Source organism: Lynx canadensis, chromosome C1, assembly GCF_007474595.2.
Source record: "Lynx canadensis isolate LIC74 chromosome C1, mLynCan4.pri.v2, whole genome shotgun sequence".
In the NCBI taxonomy this organism is placed as follows: Eukaryota; Metazoa; Chordata; class Mammalia; order Carnivora; family Felidae; genus Lynx; species Lynx canadensis.
In genome coordinates this window covers 17,878,238-17,903,876 of record NC_044310.1, presented here as the reverse complement: position 1 = coordinate 17,903,876, position 25,639 = coordinate 17,878,238, and the positions used below count along the sequence as shown (strand labels likewise).

General features: G+C 44.2%; 2 protein-coding genes across 3 annotated transcripts in view; one reads left to right on the top strand and one right to left on the bottom strand.

Moving 5' to 3' along the window:
* Positions 1-1,279, bottom strand: part of NIPAL3 (NIPA like domain containing 3) — a 51,241-nt gene extending 49,962 nt beyond the window's left edge. The window contains exon 1 of the mRNA XM_030324204.1: positions 1,159-1,279. The gene's annotated coding sequence lies outside the window, so the exon portion shown is untranslated. The remainder of the gene's footprint in view (positions 1-1,158) is intronic.
* Positions 1,280-2,676: 1,397 nt separating this feature from the next.
* The window catches only part of STPG1 (sperm tail PG-rich repeat containing 1), a 54,922-nt gene continuing 31,959 nt past the window's right edge, over positions 2,677-25,639 (top strand). Inside the window, exons 1-5 of one of the 2 annotated variants that reach the window (XM_030324207.1) lie at positions 2,677-2,743; positions 3,580-3,611; positions 5,387-5,498; positions 7,681-7,821; positions 20,022-20,143. In XM_030324207.1, coding sequence (XP_030180067.1) covers positions 7,728-7,821; positions 20,022-20,143 — 216 coding nt within the window. In that variant the 5' untranslated portion in view covers positions 2,677-2,743; positions 3,580-3,611; positions 5,387-5,498; positions 7,681-7,727. Of the gene's footprint in view, positions 2,744-3,579; positions 3,612-4,171; positions 5,499-7,680; positions 7,822-20,021; positions 20,144-25,639 lie in introns of those variants that run through there. The other variant, XM_030324209.1, reaches the window with a different exon arrangement.

Here is a 25,639-nt window from a genome sequence, read left to right as displayed (position 1 = left end):
GCTCTTCTCTCTGCCTCAGAAACGCTCAGGCCTCTGAGGCATCACCTGCAAAGACAGGAAACTCTCCCTCAGCTCGGGAGGAGTCTAGACTAAAGGCCTCGGATGGGGGGTGCTGCTTGAGTAGCTCAATAGGCTCAGCATCTGACTTGATTTTGGCTCAGGTTTTGATCTCACAGTTCGAGGGTTCCAGCCTTGAATCTGGCTCTGCACGGACAGTGCGGAGCCTGCTTGGAATTCTGTCTCCCTCTCTCTCTGCCCCTCCCCTGCTCACATGCTCTCTCTCATAAATAAATAAACATTCAAAAAAGAAAATAAAAGCTCTGGAGGAACTCTTTGCCCGTTGCCCTCCCTTGTAAGGCGCACATTCTTTGCCTGGATGATATGCCCAAGAGGCAAGTGGCCAACTCTGTGTTCCCAGCCACCCCTTAATTTTGAGGCCGTCACAGCCAGCAGTGAGCACAGGGTCACTGACTCAAGAAAGGAAAGATAATTCTAGGTGCTTGCTTCCATTCCCCCCCCCCCCCCCCCCCCTTATCTCAATGAATTATTTCACCAACCCACAGAGCAGGTCAGACAGATGACAGGACCATAGGTCATGGCTGCTAAGAGTAGAATTTGCATTAGGATTTGGCTTTATCTGAAAAAAATAAATAAAATACGCTCTTTCCCACCACCTGACGATTCGCCTTCCGGCTTGTTGAGTGCCAGTTACGCCAAGCCCTTTCCCTTTCCTGGGCTTTGGCTCACTAAAGGGTTACACTCTTCATTGCCCTCCCATTGAGCAGGAAACTACAACTTCCAGCAGCCAGTATACATCAAGAATACCTCCCCTCATTCCACCTGCTAACTCCACCATCTGCTACTGCCAGGAAGCCCGAGCCGGCGTGTAGAGGGATAATTTTGGCAAAGTTACCTCATTTCACTTCCTGATTTGGTAAAGCCTGCCATCATCTATATTAAGGCAAACCCATGCCCCCTGCAAAAATGGGGGAAAAAAGCATTCCGAGGCAGCGAGACCCAGACCTGCAAGGCTGATGACAGCAAGAAGGAAGGGTATTTGTACTAGGGGGCGTTAGATGATTCCAAATGCATTCCCTTTCCTGAAAAAAACAAAGGCTGATTTCAAGTCCCCCCCCCTCAGGCTTAATCACTACTCACCGGCGGCGTTTTCTCTAAGGACCACCTATCGGAGGTTTCTGAGAAATGACTTGGACTCTTCGCGCAACCCGGAGGCACAGCCTCCTTAATTCCTTCCCCAACTCAAGAGCGGCCAGGGTGCTGCAGTGTTTTGCTTTCAAAGGCCGCGATGTGATTTGCCAGGACGCCTGCCAGTCAGAGGCTGGCGGCGACTTCGTGCAGGCGAGTGGCTGCGAGGAAGGGATGGGCGGGACAGCCCCCGGCTATTGGCTGTGCCTCAAAGCTTGCTTGAAGCGTAGGGGGAGAGACTTGGGGAGGCAGCGCCCTCCTCCAGCTTCGCGCTCACCTGGAGGGGGTCCCCTCTAGCGGCCGCACCAAGAACGTTGGAACAAACCCCGCTCTCGCTCTCCGGAGAGCTCAGGTGACTGCTCACCTCCCCCTGCCCGACAGGTGGTCAGCCTGCCAGGAGCGCTGCCTCCTGGGCTTTGCTCCTGCTGTTGCTGCACTTTATGCTCTCACCATCTATTCAAATCCTTCACATCCCTCGAGACCCGGCTACCCCAAAAGCCTTCCTTAGTACTGGGGGCCATATACATCTTCCTTTGCGGGCCCTCCCCTAACACCTGTTGGCTGAGCTATATACCAACGCTCCCAGCGCGTCCGCAGCTCCGCAATGCTTAAGGTCCTCCAGTGAGCCTAGCACTTGTAATGTACAACCATAAGTACAGTAGGCAATAAATGTAATCAACACGTGCATGGAGCTTACACTTCTTCATACATGCATCTCATTTCAGATCCTCGCAACAACCCCCTGAGAGGGACGTGGAGCTCATGCCCATTTTACAGATGAAGAAATGGCATTTGGGCAGAAACCCCCAAGGAGGAGAAAGTAGCCAGATTTGGTTCAGATCTGGAGGCAGAGAGACTCAGAGGGAACACCCGAGAGCAGAACGAGGTTGGCATTTCGTAGGAACTGCCCATAGGAAAGCGTGCAAGATTTTTCTGGGGCGTGGGCGGTAGGAGCCGCAATCAGAGGACCCGGCCAGGGACGGCTTAATAAAACCTTTGGATTTCATCCTAAATTTAAGGGGAGGCCATTGAGGGTTCTGAGCTGGCGAGTGACAAGATCACAGGGATTGTTCTGAAGCTTGTAAAGAGGGGCTCAAGGAACACTATATGTCTGTCTGCCATTGGATCGTTGTCCATAGCAATCTTTTTTCTTTTATACATAGGGCTTGGAGGAATGTTGTCTTAGGTTTATTCTTTTAACTAAGATTTCTGGGTAGGTAAAATTCTAAGGCTCTTGGTCTATCACAAGACATTTGAGGGATCACTTAGATAATCCCCTATTAAATTTCCCAACCCCTCCTGACTTAATTAACCTGAACCCTTAAAATTCTGGCAAACTCCCTGCGGGGTTTTTTTTTTTTTTTTGAAAAGCCTCTGGCGATTGGCCAACAACTTTTCACCTTAAAGAAACAGAGGAAACCATTGGCTAGTTACTCAGGAGGCGGGCTGAGGAAGGACTCTAGAATGTTAGGCGGTTTGTTGCCATAGCGACGGGGAGGCTGCGCAGGCCAGAGTCAGCCTCTGGGAACCCGACGAGGTAGGAGGCAGTTCTTGTCCGGGAACGGGTCGCGGGGTGGTGGGGAGGAGGACCTGGCGCACCCCATGGGACACCACTGAGATCCCCGGCCTTCTGGGTGCGTGCGGAATTCTTCTGCGGAGCTGGGTGGTGCCCCAGGGCGAGAAAAAGCCAAGGTCGGAGGTGCTCCCTCCTGATGGTGTGCCCCCAGCTAAAGCGGTGATGATAACCACGGCCTACCCTCCCCCACGGAGGTCCTATGAAGGGCGTGGGCCTCTGGCCCCCTGCCTCTGCCTCTGGGAGTGTACAAACGGTTGGGGGCTCCGTGCTGGGCAGTGGGTGGACGACAAAGAGCTGAGTTCTAACCCCAGGTCCTCCCCAGCAACTTGGGTGTCCCTCAGCGAAGTCTCCCTTCCTTTGGGCCTCAGTTTATCCATCTGTAAAGTGAAAGGGTGAGATTGGAATTTGGCAGTCACTAGCCGGCTGCTAAAGCTCCTGCCTGCTCTCTGACATGCCTTCTCAGTTCATGAAAAAATATTAAATGGATTATTTCCCCCGAGAGGGCTTTGAAAAGTGTAAAATACTTTCAAGATGCGCCTTTAGCATTATATATGACTGAATCGGTAAAAATCTCATATAGTCAAAACTGCTCACTCAAATACTATAAAGTATTTATACAGTATACAGTATATACTGTATTACTGTATATACAGTATTCCACATACAGTAACAGTATATATGATTTAGTATATACTGATACATGCCGCACATTAATATGCATGTATAGATGTATAAAATATGTGATAATACTATAACGTAACTGATAAAGGTTTTTTGTTTTTTTTTCTAACATGTAGTTGAGTGAAGATATGCCTGTATTTATAGTCAGGTGAGTTAAAACCTTATAGAATGTGGCTCCGAAAGGAAAGAGTTGTATTATGAATACATCTATATGGACTATGGCTAGAATACGTCTACCCCTAGTATCCATTCATCCCACAAATATTATCGAGCAACTACTATGTGCTAGGAAACACACTGGGGATTCAGTGATGAACGTTCTATTGGGGAAGACCATAAACAAAGAAATACATATAAAATATGATGCTTGGTGGTGAAAAGTGCATTGAGAAACATAAGGCAGTGTCGGGCTGGAGAGAGAGGGGTGGTATTCTGTAGGAGAGAGTGATTAAGGAAGACGTCCCTAAGAAACTTTGAGGAGAGGGGCGCCTGGGTGGCGCAGTCGGTTAAGCGTCCGACTTCAGCCAGGTCACGATCTCGCGGTCCGTGAGTTCGAGCCCCGCGTCAGGCTCTGGGCTGATGGCTCGGAGCCTGGAGCCTGTTTCCGATTCTGTGTCTCCCTCTCTCTCTGCCCCTCCCCCGTTCATGCTCTGTCTCTCTCTGTCCCAAAAATAAATAAAAAACGTTGAAAAAAAAATTTAAGAAACTTTGAGGAGAGACCCAGACGAATCTGGTGACCGGGCCGGAAGACAATACCCAGAAGAGGGAAGGGAGGAATCCCCATACTACAAGGAAGTATTGCAGAGGCTGAAAAGGTCCAATGCCTTTAGGTAGTGGGATATGACAACTGCCTTCAAATACTTGAAGAATAGTCCCAAAGAACAGTGGCTTTCAAACTTTTGGAATGTGATCCATGCTAGAAATGCATTTTATGTTGCCATCCAGCACTCACACATGCACATGACAAACGAAAAGCTCACGAAAAACTGCAGGCTGTGCCCTGCATTTTGAAAATCACCGACGTGAAAAGAGAGTGGGATTGATTCCAGGCTGATTCCAAGGTGCGGAATGAGGATGAGTGAAAGGGGAGAAAAAGGAATCAGCTTTGACAAAGGCAGAGGAGCTTTCTAGTAATTAGAACTACCTAACAGTGAACTGCCTCGGGAATTCTCAAACTGAGTCCTGGGAGAGCCCAGCATTCTGCGAAAGGGCAACGGTCTCAGATGTTTGCTTTTGAAAACTATTTGTAGTATTCTCGTTTTAAAAAATCCAACCATACCCACTCAAGGCTGCTAAATGTCAAAATTTAGCAGGTTCACATTCAGTGGGTTCTGCCTTAGAGGTTGCTGTAGTGGTTAAGAGTTAGCAGAAGTCAGACTTTCTAGGTTCAAAGCCTGATTCCACCTCTTACTGTGGTGTGATCTTGAGTAAGTCACCTAACCCCTCTCTCTAAACTGCTGTTTTCTTATCTATAAAATGAGGATAATACCTCACTGGATTATTGTAAGGACAGCATGAAGTATTCCATTCAAGGTATTTAGGACTGTAAGGGCTCAATAAATGATAGTTCTTATTTTAAGCTGTTAATATATTATCCCTGTGCATAGGTCAAAACCTAGTATTAATAAAAGCCTGCCATAGGCCTGGCAGCATCATCTCTTTCATCACGTGGATCATTGTATTTAATCCACGAGCACGTTGAGAGGAAAGTACCATTATCATTCTCAGTTTACGGAGGGGGCAGTGGGCTCAAAAGATTAAGTGGCTTGTCTAGAATCAGAACTAGTAAGCGGCAGAGTACAACCTTGAACCCAGGACTGGATACTCACGATTAGTGTGCTGGCGCTCACCTGGGACTTGCTTAAACACGTACCACCGATTAGGAAGGTGGTATATCTTCATTACTCTTTTTTGAGATTCTAGGCCCATGACATCCTGTCATGAACAGTTATACAAGGACGTGCACCAGTAAGGTACATCCGGACAGTGCTCCGTTCAGACCTGGGCTGCACCTGCTCTCATCCTGGCTTCACAGGTATGCAGCGACAAGGCTCGAAAGCATTATTGCCAGTGTTGACTGTAGGTGACTTTATGGATTGTTTTAGAAAGTCTCTTTAATTTTTTATATATTTCAAAAATTTGATAAGGTGCCCATATCACCATTATAATAGGAAGCTTAATTCTTTTTCTAAACACCTGTAATTCTATACATTAGTGCATTTTTATTTTTTATCATTTCTTTATTTCTTAATTAACCTTTATATTTGAGTGTAGTTGACACACAATGTTTCATTAGTTTCAGATGTACAACACAGGGATCCCCCAGGGATCCCATCATGCTGTGCTCACCCCATTAGTGCATTTTTATTTTATTTAAAAATCTTTTTTAAATATTTATTTTTGGGAGAGAGGGACAGAGCGCGAGCAGGGGAGGGGCAGAGAGAGAGAGAGGGAGACACAGAATCCAAAGTAGGCTCCAGGCTCCCAGCTGTCAGCACAGAGCCCAGTGTAGGGCTCAAACTCACAAATTACGAGATCATGACCTGAGCTGAAGTTGGACACTTAACCGACTGAGTCATCCAGGCGCCCCTCCCATTAGTGCATTTTAAAAATAAGAGTTTTCTTGTGGCTAGGGAAATATATGATAGAAGTACTAAGTACTCAGTAGGAGGACTAAGACAACACAGCACTCTGGGGTGGTGAGTGAATGGTGGCTGCTTGTATAGATCCTAGAAGACATTTTTATACTGGAGTAGGTGGTTTTGCTGTGAGCATTATTGATTTCTGTTGCTTTGAATCTCTTAATTTCTTGGAGTGCACTGCCAATAGCTCTATTAAAGATTAAAGTTTCAGTGTAGCTTATCAACCAAAAAAGATTGAGAATTGCTGCTAAGAGACAAGTGGGGAACAAATACTGAAGGTGAAAAGGATTGGTTGAGCACGCCATCATTCATTCAGTCCTCCATTTGTTCGGAAATGGTCTAAGTTCTTTGGGGGAAAAAAAGATGAGCAAAATAGAAGTGAAGTCTGTCCACGAAAGATGAACTGCAATGGAAATTGAGTCATGCTTCTGCTGTTAACAACTAAAATAAAGACAGACATGAGGCAACTGGTTTTAGACGTAAGACAAGAGGTAGCTTAGTGTGGCAATTCCTGAGAGAAGGGAAATAAGGTGAGCCCTGCAATTGCCCAAGGTTAGTGCTGGGGGCAGTTTCCGGGCCACAGTTTAGTGGGGGGGAGGAGGGTACCCTCAAAAAAGCCCAGCTTTCTGGATTGGGGAGATAGAAATCAGAGTTTAGGAAGACCGGAGAGGCTGGAATTTATAGGGTAGAATACCACAGAGGAGGGGACCTGCACAGGTAAAGTTCGGAAACAGGAAGAAGGGGAGCGCCTGGGTGGCTCTGTCGGTTGAGCGTCCGACTTCGGCTCAGGTCATATCACCCGGTTGGTGAGTTCGAGCCCCACGCCGGGCTCTGTGCTGACAGTTCAGAGCCTGGGGCCTGCTTCAGATTCTGTGTCTCCCTCTCTCTCTGTCCCTCACCCGCTTGTGCTCTCTCTCTCTCAAAATAAACATTAAAAAAAAATTAAAGAAAAAAAGAAATAGGAAGAAGTTTCTTCTCAAGTATTTGATTCGTGATGACCATGGTCAGAATGTGTAGCAATTGGAACAACTTACTGGTACAGGCAACAAATGGAAGAATCTTAAAAGCATTGTACTAGTGAAAAAAGATAGTCATGATTACATATATATGACATTCTAGAAAAGGCAACTCTTGTGACAGAGAGCAGAGCAGTGGTTGCCGGACGCAGGGTTGGGAGGGAACTGATGGCAAAGAAACACGGGAAACATTTGGGGATGATGGGTATACTTATGTCTTCGTTGTGATGTATTTGACACAATTGTAAACCTTTGCCAAAACTTTGAACTGTACACTTAGAACTGATGAATTAGATTGCATGTCAATTACCTGAGCGTGGATAAATTTATAAAGTTCAAGCCATCGGTAGCTCTGTAAGCAACGTCAACAGTGAACACGTTCGGAGTTCCTGTTATAGGCAGTGCGATGTGCTTGGGAGTTAGGGTCCTCGAACTTGGTAAATCTCAGCCTCTGCCCACAAGATTCCCCAGTGTCTTCTGCAGATAGACCAGAACCCAATCAACATGGTTAACAAGAAGGTGAAATGATCCCTACACATGCTGTATTTTGCTGTTTCAGGTGCTTAGAAGAACACGTGGTAGAGTTTTTCATCAAACAAATGGAACATGTCGCAGAACTTTGCTAAGATGGATGACTCAACACACAAAGACCAACACCCTGTCAAAAAACATTCCAGCAAGGCCAACAAAGTACAGAAAGGTCTTGTGAATTTAATTACAGATGTCTTTGAGGGGCAAGAGAGCTCTTGACATATGTTCTTTTTGGCACATAAGAACACATTCTAGAGGAATATAGTAAATCCTGGGTCATACCCTCAAGGCTTAAGGGACATCAGATAGATTGCGTTGGTGGTTCCTCACTGCTTTCTAATGTGGTGACTGGGAAGAAACTATGAAAAGAAAGGATGAGGGGGGAAGGAGGAGGAAGTCTATTCAACACACTTGTTATTTCCATGTATCTGGTAAGAATCTCAGTCCTCGCATTTAGATGTATAAAGAGATCTTACTTTCTATATTCCTAAAATTAATTCAAGCCCCCCTTCTGCTGGGTTGTTTGGGGTATTTCCATCTCCCTGGTGGGCTTCTAGAGTCCCTGATGCTCTCCAACCCCAGCCAGACCTCTCTTTCTTCCTCCTATCCTTTGACTTTGTGCTCTCTTTCTTCAATACTTCTTTAAATCGAAGCATAATACATATTCAGAAAAAGTACACCAGTCATAGTTATACAGCTTAATGGATGTTCATAATGAAAACACCGCCTATGGAATCGCTCTTCAGGCTAAGACATGAAATCGCAACAAGTAACCCAAAAGTCCCATCTTGTCTCTTCCCCCATCTCTGCAAAAGTAAACATTACAGCTATCCTGACTTCTAATGGCATTAACTACTTTAGCCTGTTTTTGCACTTTATATAAATTGGAATCATACGACGTGAACTTTTTGCTCTCAGGCTTTTCTCGCTCATGTTTGAGGGATTTAACTCCATGTTTCCTGTATCAGTGATGAGTTCATTTTCGTTGTTATAAAGTTTTTCGTGGTTGGAATACACCACAATTTATTTATCCATTCTACCATTGAAGGACATTTGGGTCGTTTCCAGTTTGGGGCTACTATGAACATAAGATTCTTAAACTATGCTTGTACATGTTTTGGGGACATATGTGTATATATGTTGTCTCTACCTCGGAGTAGAATTGCTGGGTCCTAAGATGTGTTTATGATCAGCCTAGTCAATATCGCCATTTTTCCAGAACGGTTTTGCCAGTTTTACTTCTTTACAAGCAACGTATGAGAATTCCAGTTGCTCTACGTCATCGCCAACATCTTTCACACATAGTGGTTTTAATTTGCGTTGCCCTTTGATTGATGAAATTGAGCAATTTTTCATACGTTGGTTGACCTTTAGAATATTCTTTTTGGAAGAGTGTTCAAGTTTTTTGCCCATTTGTTTTCTATTGGAGTTTTCTTCTTAAAAAAATTTTTTTTTTAATGTTTATTTATTTTTGGGAGAGAGACCGACAGACAGAGCAGGAGTGAGGGAGGGGCAGAGAGAGAGGGAAACACAGAATCCCAAGCAGGCTCCAGGCTCCAAGCTGTCAACACAGAGCCTGATGCGGAGCTCAAACCCATGAACTATGAGCCAAGGTCAGATGCTCAACCGACTGAGCCACCCAGGAGCCCCTGGATTCTTCTTATTTTTAAGAGGTCTTTAAACCATTCTAGAAATGAGTCGATTTGTCACCTACAGGTGGAGTAAATATCTTTCCGTCTGTGATTTTCCTTTCCGCTCTTAATTTTAATATAGCCCAATTTATCAATCCTTTCCTTTTTAGTTACTGTGTATAATCTGTCCTACTTGGGAAATCTTTGCCTAGCGCCAAATAATTTCTTCTAGAAATTGTATGATTTTACTTTTCGTGTCTAGACCTACAATTCAGTGGAATTGTTTTTGTGTATGGTATGAGGTGGATGTACAAGTTTGGTGTTTTCAATATCCATATCCAAGTGAACCAGGACCATTTATTGAAAGGCCATTCTCGGGGTACCTGGGTTGCTCAGTCAGTTGAGCCTCTGACTCTTGATTTCGGCTCAGGTTATGTTCTCATGGTTCATGAGTTTGAGTCCCATCTCTGGCTCTGTGCCGGCACTGCGGAGCCTGCTTGGGATTCTCTCCCTCTTTTCTCTGCTCCTTCCCTGCTTGCGCACGGGTGCACGCTCTCTCTCTCTCTCTCAAAAATGAATAAATACACTTAAAAAAAAAAAGAAAGGCCATTCTTTTTCTACTACTCTGCTGCTCTATCTTTGCTATAAATCAGATGTCCATGTATATGCAGGTCTACTTCTAGATTCTTTATTCTGGTCAATTATTCAACACAGTCTTAATTATTGTAACTTTATAACATTTTTATATATATATTCTTAAAATTTTTTTTTAACATTTATTCATTTTTTGAGAAAGCATGAGCAGGGGAGGGGAAGAGAGAGAGAGGGAGACACAGACTCCAAAGCAGGCTCCAGGCTCTGAGCTTTTAGCACGGAGTTCGATGCAGGGCTTGAACTCACAGACTGCGAGATCATGACCTGAGCTTAACTGACTGAGCCGCCCAGGCACCCACACAAGTCTTTTTTCCTAAATGTTTGTTTATTTTAAGAGAGAGAGAGAGAGAGAAGGAGCATGAGTGGGAGAGGGGCGGGGGGTTGGATCTCAAGCAGACTCTATGCACAGAGCCTCACGTGGGGTTCCTTCCCACAAACCGTGAGATCATGACCTGAGCCAAAATCAAGAGTCAGATGGTTAGACGACTGAGCCACCTAGGGGCCCCTATAAGTCTTTAATGTAGTAGTATAAATCTTTCAACCTTGTATTTTATCTTGGTGACTCTTGGCCCCATTGCATTTCCATATTAATTTTAGAATCAACTCATTAATGTCCTAAGAATAAAAATCCTTAGTGCCATTTTGGTTTGGATTGCACTGATTCTAGCAATCAATTTAGGGATAACTTACATGTCTATAATGTTGATTTCTCCCATCCATGTGCATTTCTTTTAGGTCTTCTTAAATTTTTTTCAAAAATGTTTTACAGAGGGGCACCTTGCTGGCTCAGCTGGTAGAGCATGAGACTCTTGAATGTGGGGCTGTGAGTTTGAGCCCCACATTGGGTGCGGATATTACTTAAAAATAAAATCTTAAAGCGTTTCACGGCTCTCTGTGTAGAGGTCATGTGTATCTCCTTTATGCCTTCTAGGCATTTGATGTTTTTTTTTAAATTTTTATTTAATTTATTTTATAATTTACATCTAAGTTAGCATATAGTGCAACAGTGATTTCAGGAGTAGATTCCTTAATGCCCCTTACCCATTTAGCCCATCACCCCTCCCACACCCCTTCCAGTAACCTTTTGTTTGTTCTCCATATTTAAGAGTCTCTTATATTTTGTCTCCCTCCCTGTTTATATTATTTTTGCCTCCCTTCCCTATGTTCGTCTGTTCTGTGTCTTAAAGTCCTCATATGAGTGAAGTTCTATGATATTTGTCTGTCTCTGACTGACTAATTTTGCTTAGCATAATACCCTCTAGTTCCATCCACGTAGTTGTGAATGGCAAAATTTCATTCTTTTTGATTGCCGAGTAGTACTCCATTGTATATATATCCCACATCTTCTTTATCCATTCATCCATGGATGAACATTTGGGCTCTTTCCATACTTTGGCTATTGTTGATAGTGCTGCTATAAACATGGGGTTGCATGCGCCCCTTCAAAACATCATACCTGTATCCCGTGGATAAACGCCTAGTAGTGCAATTGCTGGGTCGTAGGGTAGTTCTATTTTTAGTGTTTTGAGGAACCTCCATACTGTTTTCCAGAGTGGCTGCACCAGTTTGCATTCCCACCAACAATGCGAAAGACATCCTCTTTCTCTGCATCCTCGCCAACATCTGTTGTTGCCTGAGTTGTTAATGTTTGCCATTCTGACAGGTGTGAGGTGGTATCTCACTGTGTTTTTGATTTGTATTCCCCTGATGATGAGTGATGTTGAGCATTTTTTCATGTGTCAGTTGGCCATCTGGATGTCTTCTTTGGAGAAGTGTCTATTCATGTCTTTGGCCCATTTCTTCACTGGATTATTTTGTTTTTTTGGGTGTTGAGTTTGGTAAGTTCTTTATAGATTTTGGATAGTAACCCTTTATCTGATATGTCATTTGCAAATGTCTTCTCTCATTCCATTGGTTGCCTTTTAATTTTGCTGATTGTTTCCTTCGCTGTGCAGCTTTTTATTTTGATGAGATCCCAATAGTTCATTTTTGCTTTGGTTTCCCTTAGGCATTTGATATTTATACTGTTATAAATGGTAATATTTTGATTTCATTTTCTAATTGTATCCTTGTGTAGAAATAAAACAAATTGACTTTTGTATATTGACCTTGATTCTAGTGACCTTACTAAATTCAGTGATTACCCCTTATAGGTTATCTATAGATTCTTCTCAAATTTTCCCACATATAATCTAGTCATCTATAGATAATGACATGTTTATTTCTTCCTTTCTGATCCATATCTATTTATTTCTCTTGGCTCTTATGCTGATGAGAGTCCTTCAGGACAGTGTTGAAGAGACCTATGACAGCAGTCACCTGGCTTCATTGTCTCAGGAGAAAGCTTTTAATATTTCATTATTCAGTATCACGTTTACTATAGGCTTTTGTGATAGATAGCTTTTATCCGATTAAGGAAATTTGCTTCTAGGCCTAGTTGGCTAGGTTGTTTTTTTTTTTTTTTTATCCTAAAAGGATGCTAGATTTTATGAAATGCTTTCTCTATGTACTCAACAGATAACCACCAAAAAAAGATACGCAGATGGCAAATAGCATATAAAGAGATGCTCAGCATCATTAGTCATTACAAATATGCAAATGAAGACCACAGTGAGATACTACACATCCCACAGGATGGCAGAAATTAAAAAGATTGCCCATTGTTGTTGAGGACGTGAAGGCACAATCACTCTCATACATTAATAGTGGAGACTTACGAAAGCACAACTTTGGGAACGAGTTCGGCAGTTTATTTTTATTATTTTTAATATTTATTTATTTTTGAGAGAGAGAGCGTGAACAGGGGAGGGGTGGGGGGGGGGGGACAGAGGCTCTGGACTGACAGCAGCGAGCTGGATATGGGGCTCGAACTCCCAAACCGTGAGATCATAACCTGAGCCGAGGTCAGAGGCTCAACCAACTGGGCCACCCAAGTGCCCCTGGCAGTTTCTTTGAAAGTTCAACATCTTATCCAGCCATTCCACTCCTGAGTATTTACCCAAGAGAAATGACAATGTATGCCCACTCTTTCATTTGTATGAGGACTTGTAGTGGAATGGAGAGAAGAGTTTATGTGTAGTACTCCCAAACTGTCAGCACCTCAAATTTCCATCTGCAAGGTATTAATAATTGTCACATTTCTATATAATGAAATGCTACTCAGCAATAAAATCAATGAACCATTGATATTTCAACAACATGGATGAATCTCAAAATAATTATGCTAAATGAACGAAGACAGGCAAAAAAGAATACACACTCTATGATTCTGTTCCGCATCTACTGAGATGATCATATGGTTTTTCTCTTTAGTTGGTCAGTATGGTGAATGACATTGACTTTCAAATGTTAACCTGTCTTTGCATTACTGAGATAAACTCCACTTGGTCATGATGTATTGTCTTTGTTTATATACTGTTGGATTTAATTTACTAAAAATTTTCATTAAAAAATTTTTTTAATGTTTATTTATTTTTGACAGAGAGAGAGAGAGCGCGCGCGCGTGCGCGCGCATGAGTGGGGGAGGGGCAGAGAGAGGGAGACACAGAATCCTAAGCAGGCTCCAGGCCTGACACGGAGCTTGAACTCACTAGTTGTGAGATCATGACCTGAGCGGAAGTCAGACACTTCATCAACTGAGCCACCCAGGGGCCCCCAAATTTTCTAACAATTTCTGTGTGTAGGTTTATAAGGATTATTGATTTGTAGTGGTTCCCCTCCCACCCCACCATGACGCTGTCTCATTTTGATATTAGGGTGATGCTGACCACCTAGAATAGATTGGGAAATGTCTTTTCCTCTTCAATTTTCTGGGATAGATTATATAGAATTGATAGGTGCAGTGTTCTATAAATGTTAGTTAGGTCAAGTTAGGTAATAGTATTATTCACGTCATATATATTTATATATATTATATATTACTTATATATTTATATAACATATATTATATAAATATATATATTTATATATAAATATATATTTATTATATATAAGTATATAATCTATATAAATATATAATCCATATAAATATATAATATATAAATATATAATATATGATATATAAATATACATAATATAGAATATAAAATATATACTATATAATATATTTATATAGTATATAATATATATAAATATAATATATAATATGTATATATATTTAAGATTTTATTTTTAAGTAATATCTATATCCGACATGCAGCTTGAACTCACAACCCCAAGATCAAGAGTCCCATGCTCTACCAACTGACCCTGCCAGACGCCCCCAAGTCTTATATATCTTTACTGATATTCTATCTACTTGTTTAAATTAGTGAGGGAGGAACTTTTTTTTTTACGTATGAAATTTATTGTCAAATTGGTTTCCATACAACACCCAGTGCTCATCCCAACACGTGCCCTCAATGCCCATCCCCCACTTTCCCTTCCCTCCCACCCCCCATCAACCTTCAGTTTATTCTCAGTTTTTAAGAATCTCTTATGGTTTGCCTCTCTAACTTTTTTTTCCCCCTTCCCCTCCCCCATGGTCTTCTGTTAAGTTTCTCAGGATCCACATAAGAGTGAAAACATATGGTATCTGTCTTTCTCTCTATGACTTATTTCACTTAGCATAACACTCTCCAGTTCCATCCACATTGCTACAAAGGGCCATATTTCATTCTTTCTCATTGCCACATAGTACTCCATTGTGTATATAAACCACAACTTCTTTATCCACTCATCAGTTGATGGACATTTAGGCTCTTTCCATAATTTGGCTATTGTTGAAAGTGCTGCTATAAACATTGGGGTACAGAGGGAGGAACTTTTAAATCTAACTGTAATTGTGGAATATTCTATTTCTTCTTACAGTACTATGAGCTTTTGCTTCGTGTATTTTGAGTTTCTTGTTATCAGATATATTGGTATTTAGGCTTGTAATGTTCTCTTAAGGAATTGACCTCTATATGGTTATGAAATGACCCTCTTTATTGCAGGGAATATTTTTTCTCTGAAATCTGCTTTGTCTGATACTAATATCTAGCATTGTTTTTAATGTTAGCATAGTGTATCTTTTCCCATTCTTTTATTTTTAACCTATTTCTGGGATTACCTTTAAAGTATATTTCTTGCAGGCAGCATATAGTTAGGTCTTTCTTATCCAAGTTGACCAGCTCTGTCTTTTGATTGGACTATTTAGACTATTGAAATTTAATGTGAACATTGGTGTGTGGGTTTAAGTTTACCATCTTGTGATTTGCTTGCTATTTGTCGTATCTATGCCTTATTTACTTTTTCTGTCATCTTCTGCATTGAGTATATTTTTGTTTCTATTTTATCTCCTTTGTTGGCTTATTTGGAATAACTCTTGGGGCACCTGGCTGGCTCAGTTGGTGGAGCATATGACTCTTGACCTCTGGGTTTTGGGTTTGAGCCCTGAATTGGAGTAGAGATTACTTTAAAAACAAAATCTTGGGGCGCCTGGGTGGCGCAGTCGGTTAAGCGTCCGACTTCAGCCAGGTCACGATCTCGCGGTCCGGGAGTTCGAGCCCCGCGTCCGGCTCTGGGCTGATGGCTCAGAGCCTGGAGCCTGTTTCCGATTCTGTGTCTCCCTCTCTCTCTGCCCCTCCCCCGTTCATGCTCTGTCTCTCTCTGTCCCAAAAATAAATAAAAACGTTGAAAAAAAATTTTTAAAAACAAAATCTTATGGGGCGCTTGGGTGGCTCAGTCAGTTAAGCCTCTGGCTTTGGTTCAGGTCATGATCTCGCAGTTTGTGAGTTCGAGCCCCACACCGGGCTCTGTGCGGACAGCTCAGAGCCTGGAGCCTGCTTCGGATTCTGTGTCTCCCTCTCTCTGCTCCTCCCCTGCTCATGCTCTGTCTCTCTCTTTCTCAAAAATAAATAAACATTAAAAAAATTTTTTTTTAAATAAAAATAAAATCTTAAAAAAAAAGGAATAACTCTTTACCGTGTTTTCTTTTTTAAAAAAAAAATTTTTTTTTAACGTTTATTTTTGAGACAGAGCGTGAACAGGGGAGGGGCAGAGAGAGAGGGAGACACAGAATCTGAAACAGGCTCCAGGCTCTGAGCAGTCAGCACAGAGCCCGACGTGGGGCTCGAACTCACGGACCGTGAGATCATGACCTGAGCCGAAGTTGGACGCTTAACCGACCGAGCCACCCAGGCGCCCCTACTGTGTTTTCTTAATGGCTGCTTTAGAGCAAGGTTGGCAAACTTTGGCCCTTGGCCAAATCTGATCTGCTGCCTGTTTTTATAAATTAAATTTTGGTTTTAATTGATTGTATATCTTCTCATGATGAATTGCATATTTTTTTTCTTTACATGCCTATTAATTCTTAACTGAACACTGTATATTTTTCATTGTACCTGTTGGGTGCTGGATCCTTTTCCAGTCCTATAAATTCTTATGCTTTGTTCTGGGATACAGTTAAATTACTTGGAAACAGTTGGAGTTTTTCAAGTCTTGCTGTTGAGTGTTAGCTGGGACCCGAGCGGCCTTAAGCCTAGGGGTAATTTTGCTCTATTTCGGAGGCAAAACTCTGCATACTCTATGTCCTCCGTATTATAAAGCTTTTCCCTCTGATGCGTGGGAACGGGAGGGTCTTCCTGGTTTGGTGTAAGCTATTCCTGTACCGCTGTTCAGGAATTCATCTTTCGGCTGATTCTTTCCCCAGCCTTGGGTAGTTTTCTCGCATGTGTATTCTGAGCAATACTCAGAAAGGTACCTGAGGGGAAACCCAGGGCTGGGCTCCAGAGTTCTTTATCTGGGGAGCTCTCTTCTTGGATTCTCTGCTCTGTCGGCTCTAGCCACCTGGTCTTTCTGGGCTTTCGGATTCATTTCCTCAACTCAAGAAGGCAGCCAGGCTCTCCCTGGATTCCTCCATCCTGTGCTGTGGCCTGGAAAGTTCTCCAGGCAGTAAGCTGGGGGCAATCCCACTGCTCTCTCATTTGCTTCCCATTTCTCGGGGCAGCCCCATCCTTTGTTGCTTCGTGTCCAGTGTCTTGAAAACCATCGTTTGATATATTTTGTCCATGTTTAACTTTTGTTTCCCTAGCTCAGAGGGCAAAGCCAGCCCCATCTTGGTTGGAAATGGAAGGTCAAATTATCCAGAGTGTTTTTTTAAAAACTTTATTTTTCGGGGCACCTGGACGGCTCAGTCAGTTAAGCAGCTGCCTTTGGCTCAAATCACAATTTCGCGGTTTGTGGGTTCGAGCCCCACCTCAGGCTCTGTGCTGTCCCCATGGAACCTGCTTCAAATCCTCTGTCCCCCCTTTCTCTCTGCCCTTCCCCCATTTGTTCTTCCTCCATCTCTCTCTCGCTCAAAAATAAATAAATAAAAATAAAAATCTCATTTTTCTGGTTCTTCTCAAGAGGGTTGTTTTCATGCAGGAGGTTCTACCACAGCCAGAAGTGAAAGTGATCTTTTTATTTTATTTTTTAACGTTTGTTTATTTATTTTGAGGGGGCAGGGAGGGGCAGAGAGAGGGAGAGAGAATCCCAAGCAGGTTCCATGCTTGTCAGCACAGAGCCCGCTGTGGGGCTTGATCCCATGAACCGTGAGATCATGACCCGAGCCCAAATCCAAAGTCAACAGTTAACCGACTGAGCCACCCGGGCACCCTGAAAGTGATCTTTTTTTTAGGCAGGAAGGTTTTTTCCTTCCCCTGGGGGAAATGTCCTTCCTTTTACCAAGAAAGAAAGAGAGAGAGAGAGAGAGAGAGGGAGGGAGGGAGGAAGGAAGGAAGGAGAAAAGAAAAGGAAAGAAAAGAAAAGAATCCCCCTTTCTTTGCTGCCTTCTCTGCAAACTCTTTAAATCGCTCCATGGACTTTTAGAAACAAAAGCTAGGAAGCCTTGCGTCTGCTGTTTTCTGATTTGCTGTCTAGTTCGCTAAAAGAAAATTACATAGCCATCCACCTGCTAAATGGGGGTGGGGAGAGAAGGGAAGAAAATCATAAATACATCGTAGATTTCTCTCAAGTGTTTTCTAACCAGACCTTTCTTCTGCTTCTTTTATTTGCTTCACCCTCAAGCCGAGCACATTGGGCTAGATCGCCCCCCATTATTCCACCCACTGGTGTGTGGGGAGCTGACTATGGGCCAGACTCAGAACGAGGAGGTGCAGCTTGGACCTTAAGAGCCTCGGCTCATTAGACCAACTGTGTTCAAACCCCAGCCGGGTGTTTCACTTAAGGGCGAGTGACGTCATCTGTCTAAGCCTCAGTTTCCTCATCTGTCACAGCACCTCCTGAGGGGTCCCTGTTGGCATTGGGTGTCTGAGTCTGAAAAGCAGTTTTGTGTTTTCAAAAATTTGGAGACTAAGAAACGGGCCTTAAAGCCAGCTCCTGTGCAACCGCACCCCCACTCTTAACGCATCCCTCCTCCCTTCGTCTCCTGGCTTTTTCCGACTCTGGCACACATTTCCTCTACGAGGGTTCGGACTTGGATGTTGAGATATGTTGTGCACATCCTGCAGAGTCAGGGTGGACCCCCATCCAAAATTTGGCTTGAAAGTCAAGATTGGTGATGCCGCACCAAGGGGACACGAAGAGGAGTATTCCTCATATCGTGAGGTTTTCTGGGGAGAGCAGGGTCGGCTTCCTAATCTGGCCCCAAAACGGCTCGAGAGAACCAGAGGAGAGAGACACGTTTGGGGTTTTGTTGTGGTTAGTTGGTAGGGCTGGAGTGAGGGCAAGTGTTGGTATGGTTTGAACTTCTGGCCGGCACCAAAGGGGAGAGCCTCCAGACCTTCTCCTCAGTTTACCCAATGTGGCTCAGAAGGGGAAGCTGGGGGCTGAGGCTTACAAGCTGTGAGCAGTCAGCCCCACATTGAAAACGGAGTCAGATTCTATCACCCTCACAGGTTGGAGTTTGGAATTGGTCTGCCGTGCAGAGAGATGCCCCTCGTGGAGCCTTAACAGTTGTCTCTCATGTGAGACATTCTCCCACATGTGGGGCCGGGCGGAGGCGAGTGGGGAATTTGTATATCATTTGTATGTCACAACCCAGACATCCACAATTTCAAGTTGATTTTCTATAAATGATGCTTCAGCAATGTGACCAAATCTCACTAGTTTAGTTGCCCCGGGGTGGGGAAATGCCAGATTACCAAGAGGGAAAAAAAGTAAAGAGAATATTAAAAAAAAAAAAAGTTTCATGTTTACCTCCTATCAAAAGGCAAGTTTCTCTCCTATTCCATTTAAGATAAAACTTTAAGGGGGCGCCTGGGTGGCTCAGTCGGTTAAGCGTCCGACTTCGGCTCAGGTCATGATCTCGCGGTCGGTGGGTTCGGCCCCACGTCGGGCTCTGTGCTGACCGCTCAGAGCCTGGAGCCTGTTTCAGATTCTGTGTCTCCCTCTCTCTCTGACCCTCCCCTGTTCATGCTCTGTCCCTCTCTGTCTCAAAAATAAATAAATGTTAAAAAAAAAATTTAAAAATAAAATAAAACTTTAAGGAGTGCCTGGCTGGCTCAGTTGGTGGAGGATGAGACTGTTGATCTCAGGGTTGTGAGTCTGAGCCCCACATTGAGTGTGGAGATTACCTAAAAATAAAATCTTGGAGTGGGGGGGGGGCGGTGTTGGGCACCGGGACGGCTCAGAGGGTTGAGCCTCCAACTTCAGCTCAGGTCATGATCTCACGGTTCGTGAGTTCGAGCCCCGCACCAGGCTTGCTGCTGGTAGGCACAGAGCCTACTTCACATCCTCTGTCCCCCCACACCCCGCCCGTCCCTCCCCTGCTTGTGCTCTCTCTCAAAAATAAACATTTAAAAAATAAAGAAAGAAAATAAAATCTCGGGGTGCCTGGGTGGCTCAGTCAGTTGAGCGTCCCATTCTTGATTTAGGCTCAGGTCATGCATGATCCCAGGGTCATGGGATCGAGCCCAGCGTCAGGCTCTTTGCTGAGCATGGAGCCCGCTTGAGACCCTCTCCCTCCCTCTGTCCCCCTCCCTTGCTCGCGTGCTCTCTCTCTGTAGCCCCCCCAAAAAATAAAAGTGAAAATATTGAAAATAAAATAACACTTTAAAATGCTCTTCGTTTTCTGCCTTTGTCAATTCTTCGTGCTAATTTTTACTTCGCTTTTGTTGTTCAGGTTTTGCTGCTGCACATCCAGCACAATCCTCCTCCATTCCTTTTAAGAACCAGACTTCAACAATTCCAGAATCAGAAAAAAAGGGATTCAATAGTCAAGCCAAAAGATTTTATTATAAAAAGGTAATAACATCGTCTTAGAAACTCTGCATTTAATCTGGGTTTGAGCCTTGGGACGGTTGTGTGTGAGCCAGGCTGGTGCAGTTGTCCCTATGACCAATAGAGGGCAGTGTCACCCAAGGAGCCAATAGCCTTCTCTCCCAGCGTGCGGGAAGGTTAAGAATGAGTTGGGAAGTTATTAGCTTCAGGGAGAACGATGGCGTCTGGACTCATGGTGCCATATTGTACCCCGAACGTTTTTTTAAAGAAGAAATGTATTTTATTTTATTTTCATTATTTATTTTTTTTAACTTGTTTCATTTATTTATTTATTTTTATTTACATCCAAATTAGTTAGCACATAGTGCAACAATGATTTCAGGAGTAGATTCCTTAGTGCCCCTTAGCCATTTAGCCCATCCCCCCTCCCACAACCCCTCCAGCAATCTTCTGTTTGTTCTCTATATTTAAAAGTCTCTTCTGTTTTGTCCCCCTCCCTGTTTTTACATTATTTTTGTTTCCCTTCCCTTATGTTCATCTGTTTTGTCTCTTAAAGTCCTCATATGAGTGAAGCCATATGATTTTTGTCTTTCTCTGACTAATTTCACTTAGCATAATACCCTCCAGTTCCATCCACATAGCTGCAAAGGCAAGATTTCATTCTTTTTGATTGCCGAGTAATACTCCATTGTATATATATCCCACATCTTCTTTATCCATTCATCCGTCGATGGACATTTGGGCTCTTTCCATACTTTGGCTATTGTTGATAGTGCGGCTGTAAACACGGGGGTGCATGTGTCCCTCTGAAACAGCACACCCGTATCCCGTGGATCAATGCCTAGTAGTGCAATTGCTGGGTCGTAGGGTAGTTCTATTTTGAGTTTTTTGAGGAACCTCCATACTCTCTTCCAGAGTGGCTGCACCAGCTTGCGTTCCCAAGAAGAAATGTATTTTAAAATTTATTATAAAAGTATAAAATTCAAGAATCCCAGGTGTATGAAGTAAAAGGTAAAAATCCTTTTCTCTCCCTCTGGTCCCGTTCACTCTTTATGACAGGAGAGGAAATAACAAACCTTTCTTCAAATAACATAAAAGGAAAAATAAAAGGGTCGAATAAACTTAAAACCACCTTTGTGATAAAGGCCCCCCCTTTTTTCAAACTTCCTTTAACAGTGTGTTGTTTCTGTTGCTGTATCCCCTCCCGCCCCGTTTCTCCACATATTTGTGTCTCTTTTCCTCGTTGATCTGGAAGATTCTGCATGGCTCCCCGGGCTCCTCGTGGGTCCTCAAGTAGCTTGGGATTGCATTGGCTAAAGGTTCAAGGGTCTGACGGTCTCCTCTCTCACCAGCAGAGGGCCGAAGCACCTCACAGATCTTAGTCTTTAAAATCTTCATTCCTTTCCTCATTTAACCAAGATCTGTAGAATAACATTCTTTTGAAGGAGTCAACATCTCAGTTACCTTTGGCCACGTGGGGGGCCTCGTCAGGCCCCTTTGCCCCTCAGCCTGTTCCTCCTTTGTAAACAAGAACGCTGAATGAGAAGACGTTTAAATTCCTTTCACTTCTAACATTTTAGGATTCTAAGAAAGCAAATAATAAAGAATATAGGGTGTGTGTATAGGCTCGCGTATGCGTGCACACCCACACGCACATTTTTAATTACTTGAAGGTTTACCTCAGAGATGATAAAGAAGATATTTGCTCAGGACTTTTCTCTCTTCTCCCTCTAGTTTCTGTGTCTGTGTTTTAACTGTCCACCGGTCTCTGTACCTTCTGTTTGGGGTCCTGTTTGTCAAGACAGTAATAATATGTTGCCCATCTCTAGAATACTTGCAGTCCAGCCTCCAATAAAAATAGTAGCAGCCACCATTTTACTGGTCCCTTCTAGGTGTGAAATCATTTTTAGACCACGTCCCTAATCCTCAGAACAATGCTAAAAGGAAGGGTTCATTGTCTTAATTTAACAGGAGAGGAAATCGAGGCTTAGGGGAGTTAAATGACCCACCCAAGGTCATTCAGCACAGGGCTCGGCACATAAGAGGCCCTACATAAATATTTGCTGAATCAACCTGGAAAGAATTAGACCTCAAACCCAGGTCTAGCTCACTCCAAAGCCTCATGTTGTTTCCACACACTACCACACCTTTTGTGGCCTCCAGAGCCATGCATTTGATTTATGAAAGTCAGCAGGTATGTTTCTGAAAAGGCCTTCGCCAGAACAGCCCCAGCACAAGGTAGGGAAGGATGTCAGGCAATGAGTGTAGGCGCCCTTCTATGTGATCCGGTTCTCCAGACTCGCTTCCAGAAACTGAAGAGGCCGGCATTTCGAGTTAGCATTCAAACTACTACTTTTCAGAAACATTTCTGCTCAAGGAACCAAGGGGGCAGCCAGCCAAAGCTGTAAGCAGCATCAGATATGGAAAGAAATCGCTCAGAAATTTGATTCATACTTTTCAGATGTAGTCACGTTGGTTTGACAACGTGGGAACTTTCATCTAGGTATTTGAAAGCCGTCTGTAAAAAAGTACGCAATTCTGTGGCAAGAGCACGGACGGGATCCGTAAATCAGGTTCCCTGTGTTCTGCCCTGTTAAGAGGCTGTGTGCCTTTAGACAAGTCACTTGACTTCTCTGGGCTTCGGTTTCCTCATCTGAAACACAAACAATTTGGACTATATAATCTTTTAGCTTCTTCAAGCTATAAAAACTGGAAAAAAACTTTTCTTGTTCCATGCTCATTATTCTCACTTCTCTTGAGGGAAATGGACATTGAGAAGTGAAAGATCTTGTGTAACATCACCCAATAATTTCGTGAGGCAATACAAATTAAAAACAGATTTTAAAACTCTGATGTTCACCACCCTTCTTAGGACATGAATCATCCATACCCTGAGCCTGATCTCATAACTCGGTTGTATCCTCACATTAGTTCTGTGACCCATTTAGCACGTCTTTGACACAGAGAATCGGTGCCTTGTGAAATGTGCACTCACCTTGTCCGTCTAACTTTGTGGGGAAACACTGCCCAGCTCATATGCCCTGTAATCAATCCTTCACGGAGCTTGGTGTCGGGACTGGCAATTTAGGCTGCTAAAAATGAAGTCTGCTTCCCTGCACATTTTTACGATTATTTACAAATGTGCTGGTGACTCCGTGTGCATGAAGAGACATGCCTAATCTGGGGCAGAACGTAGCCCAGGAGGCTGATGGACATTTTCTTCCTCCACCTCCCTGTTTCTGTCTCAATTTCCCTCTGGACGGTGGTCACTGCCTTCCAGGCTGTGTAACACTAATAATATCTTTGTATCATCTTAAAAGCAAGGATGTGGGGCGCCTGGGTGGCTCAGTCGGTGGAGCGTCCGACTTCGGCTCAGGTCATGATCTCGCGGTCCGTGAGTTCGAGCCCCGCGTCGGGCTCTGTGCTGACAGCTCCGAGCCTGGAGCCTGCTTCGCATTCTGTGTCTCCCTCTCTCTCTGCCCCTCCCCCGCTCATGCTGTCTCTCTCTGTCAGAAATAAATAAACGTTAAAAAATTAAAAAAAAAAAAAAAAAAGCAAGGACGTTATAATTGCTAGGCCCATGATTCTAAAGCCAGCTTATCCCTTCCAGGCTCTAATCAATGAATGCCAGTAGCATGCGTATACTGTATCCTCTAGAAGGGCTCAATTTAAACATACATGTTAATTTGATAGAGAGCCTGACAGTAAATCCTCCGTCCCAGTTGGAAAGCAGGCCTGTATTTAATTTGTGTGAAATTGTAGAAAGCTAATATCATTTCATTGATTAACTTGATGAGGCACTGGATCAGGGATGTTTTACATGTCGAGTTATTTATTTATTCATTCATTCATTCATTCATTCAATTAGAAAGAGAGTGAGCGAGCAACCTGGGGAGAGGGGCAAAGGGAGAGAAAGAGAAGGTCAACCAGGCTCCACACTCAGTGCAGAGCCCCACACAGGGCTCGATCCCACAACCCCGGGATCGTGACCTGAGCCGAAATCAAGAGTCAGACGCTCAACCGGCTGAGCCACCCAGGCGCCCCACATGTCAGGGATATTGAAACGAAAGGAAGTTCAGTTCGCAGGGGCCACCGTGTTCAAGGGGATAATTACCCCAAGTGTGCACTCGGCTGCATGTCTGAACCACAGTAGGGTCAGCGGCACGCCTCCCCACGGGGTCTGCAGTATATGTTCCCGGACATAACAAACGCTTGGCTGGCACTGACCGCATGCCAGGCACCCCTCGAAGACTTTTGCATTTATTTACCCGTTTAGTTCCCATAATCACCCTCTGAGCTGAGTCTCATCGTTGTCTCTGCTTTTCAGATAATGACCCTGAGACACAAAGGGGGTTGAGTAACTTGCACGGCCAGGGTCAGGCGGGGCAAGGATGCATGCAGGTGGCAGCTCCTGGTTCCCAGACGCTGCTTCCCATGTCACCCCAGGATGGAAGCAGGGACACCCTCCTCTGAGCTCTGGACAGCCACTCTTGTGCCCCTGTCCACCTTCTGCTTCACCTGATGGTAGGGGGTATGCCCGTCTCACCTTCACCTGTCCGGAAACTCCTGGGGTCATCGCTGTCCTTTCCTGACCCCAACACCCCTCAAAAGTGCATGGAATGAATGAGCCCGACTCCAGTCTATGCATCCCTCACTGAGTCACGGAACACCCCCTGTCCATTTTGCACTGTTTTGCTGCGGCCCCTCCATCCCATTCCTAGAGTGTGTGAACTGCTAACAGATCGTGCTGTATCCTTCCTTGCACCTTAGCACAAGCCCTGGTCCACAGTAGTTTTCTTATTTTTTCTTTTAATTTTTTTAACGTTTATTTATTTTTTGAGAGACAGAAATAGAGTGCAAGCGGGGAAGGGGCAGAGAGAGAGAGAGAGAGAGTCAGAGACAGAATCTGAAGCAGCCTCCAGGCTCTGAGCTGTCAGCACAGAGCCCGACGCGGGACTCAAACCCACAGACTGCGAGATCATGACCTGAGCCGAAGCCGGCCGCCTAACTGACTGAGCCACCCAGGCGCCCCAACATCCAACTCTTGATTTCAGCTCAGGTAGTGATCTCACAGTAGTGAGTTCGAGCCCCGTGTCAGGCTCCACAATGAGCACGGAGCCTGCTTGGGATTCTCTCTCTGCCCCTCCTGCCACCCCCCCCCCCCCCCCCGCAAAGATAAACAATCTCCTCAAGAGACCTCATCCCCTTTCCTGGTTGCTCCCCCAGAGCTTCCAGGGTCCCTTCATTCTGCCATCCTCCCCCATTCTGAACAAAACAGTGTTCTCTTGCATGAAGTACGCTCGCGGCCTCTCTCCCTTTGCAGCTGTGATCAGAGGTGTGGAAACTTTGGTGCCAGACAGAAACATATGTGTGGGGTGGGGGAGGGGGAGGGAGGGACAGAGGGCAGAAAGGAGGAAGGTGTCTTCCAAGGGGCAAATCTCAGAGTCAGAGACAGTTTGAACCAGAAAGAGCTTCCGTGACCTTGAACCCCGGGCTCAGCAGAACAGCCCTTCCTGTGAC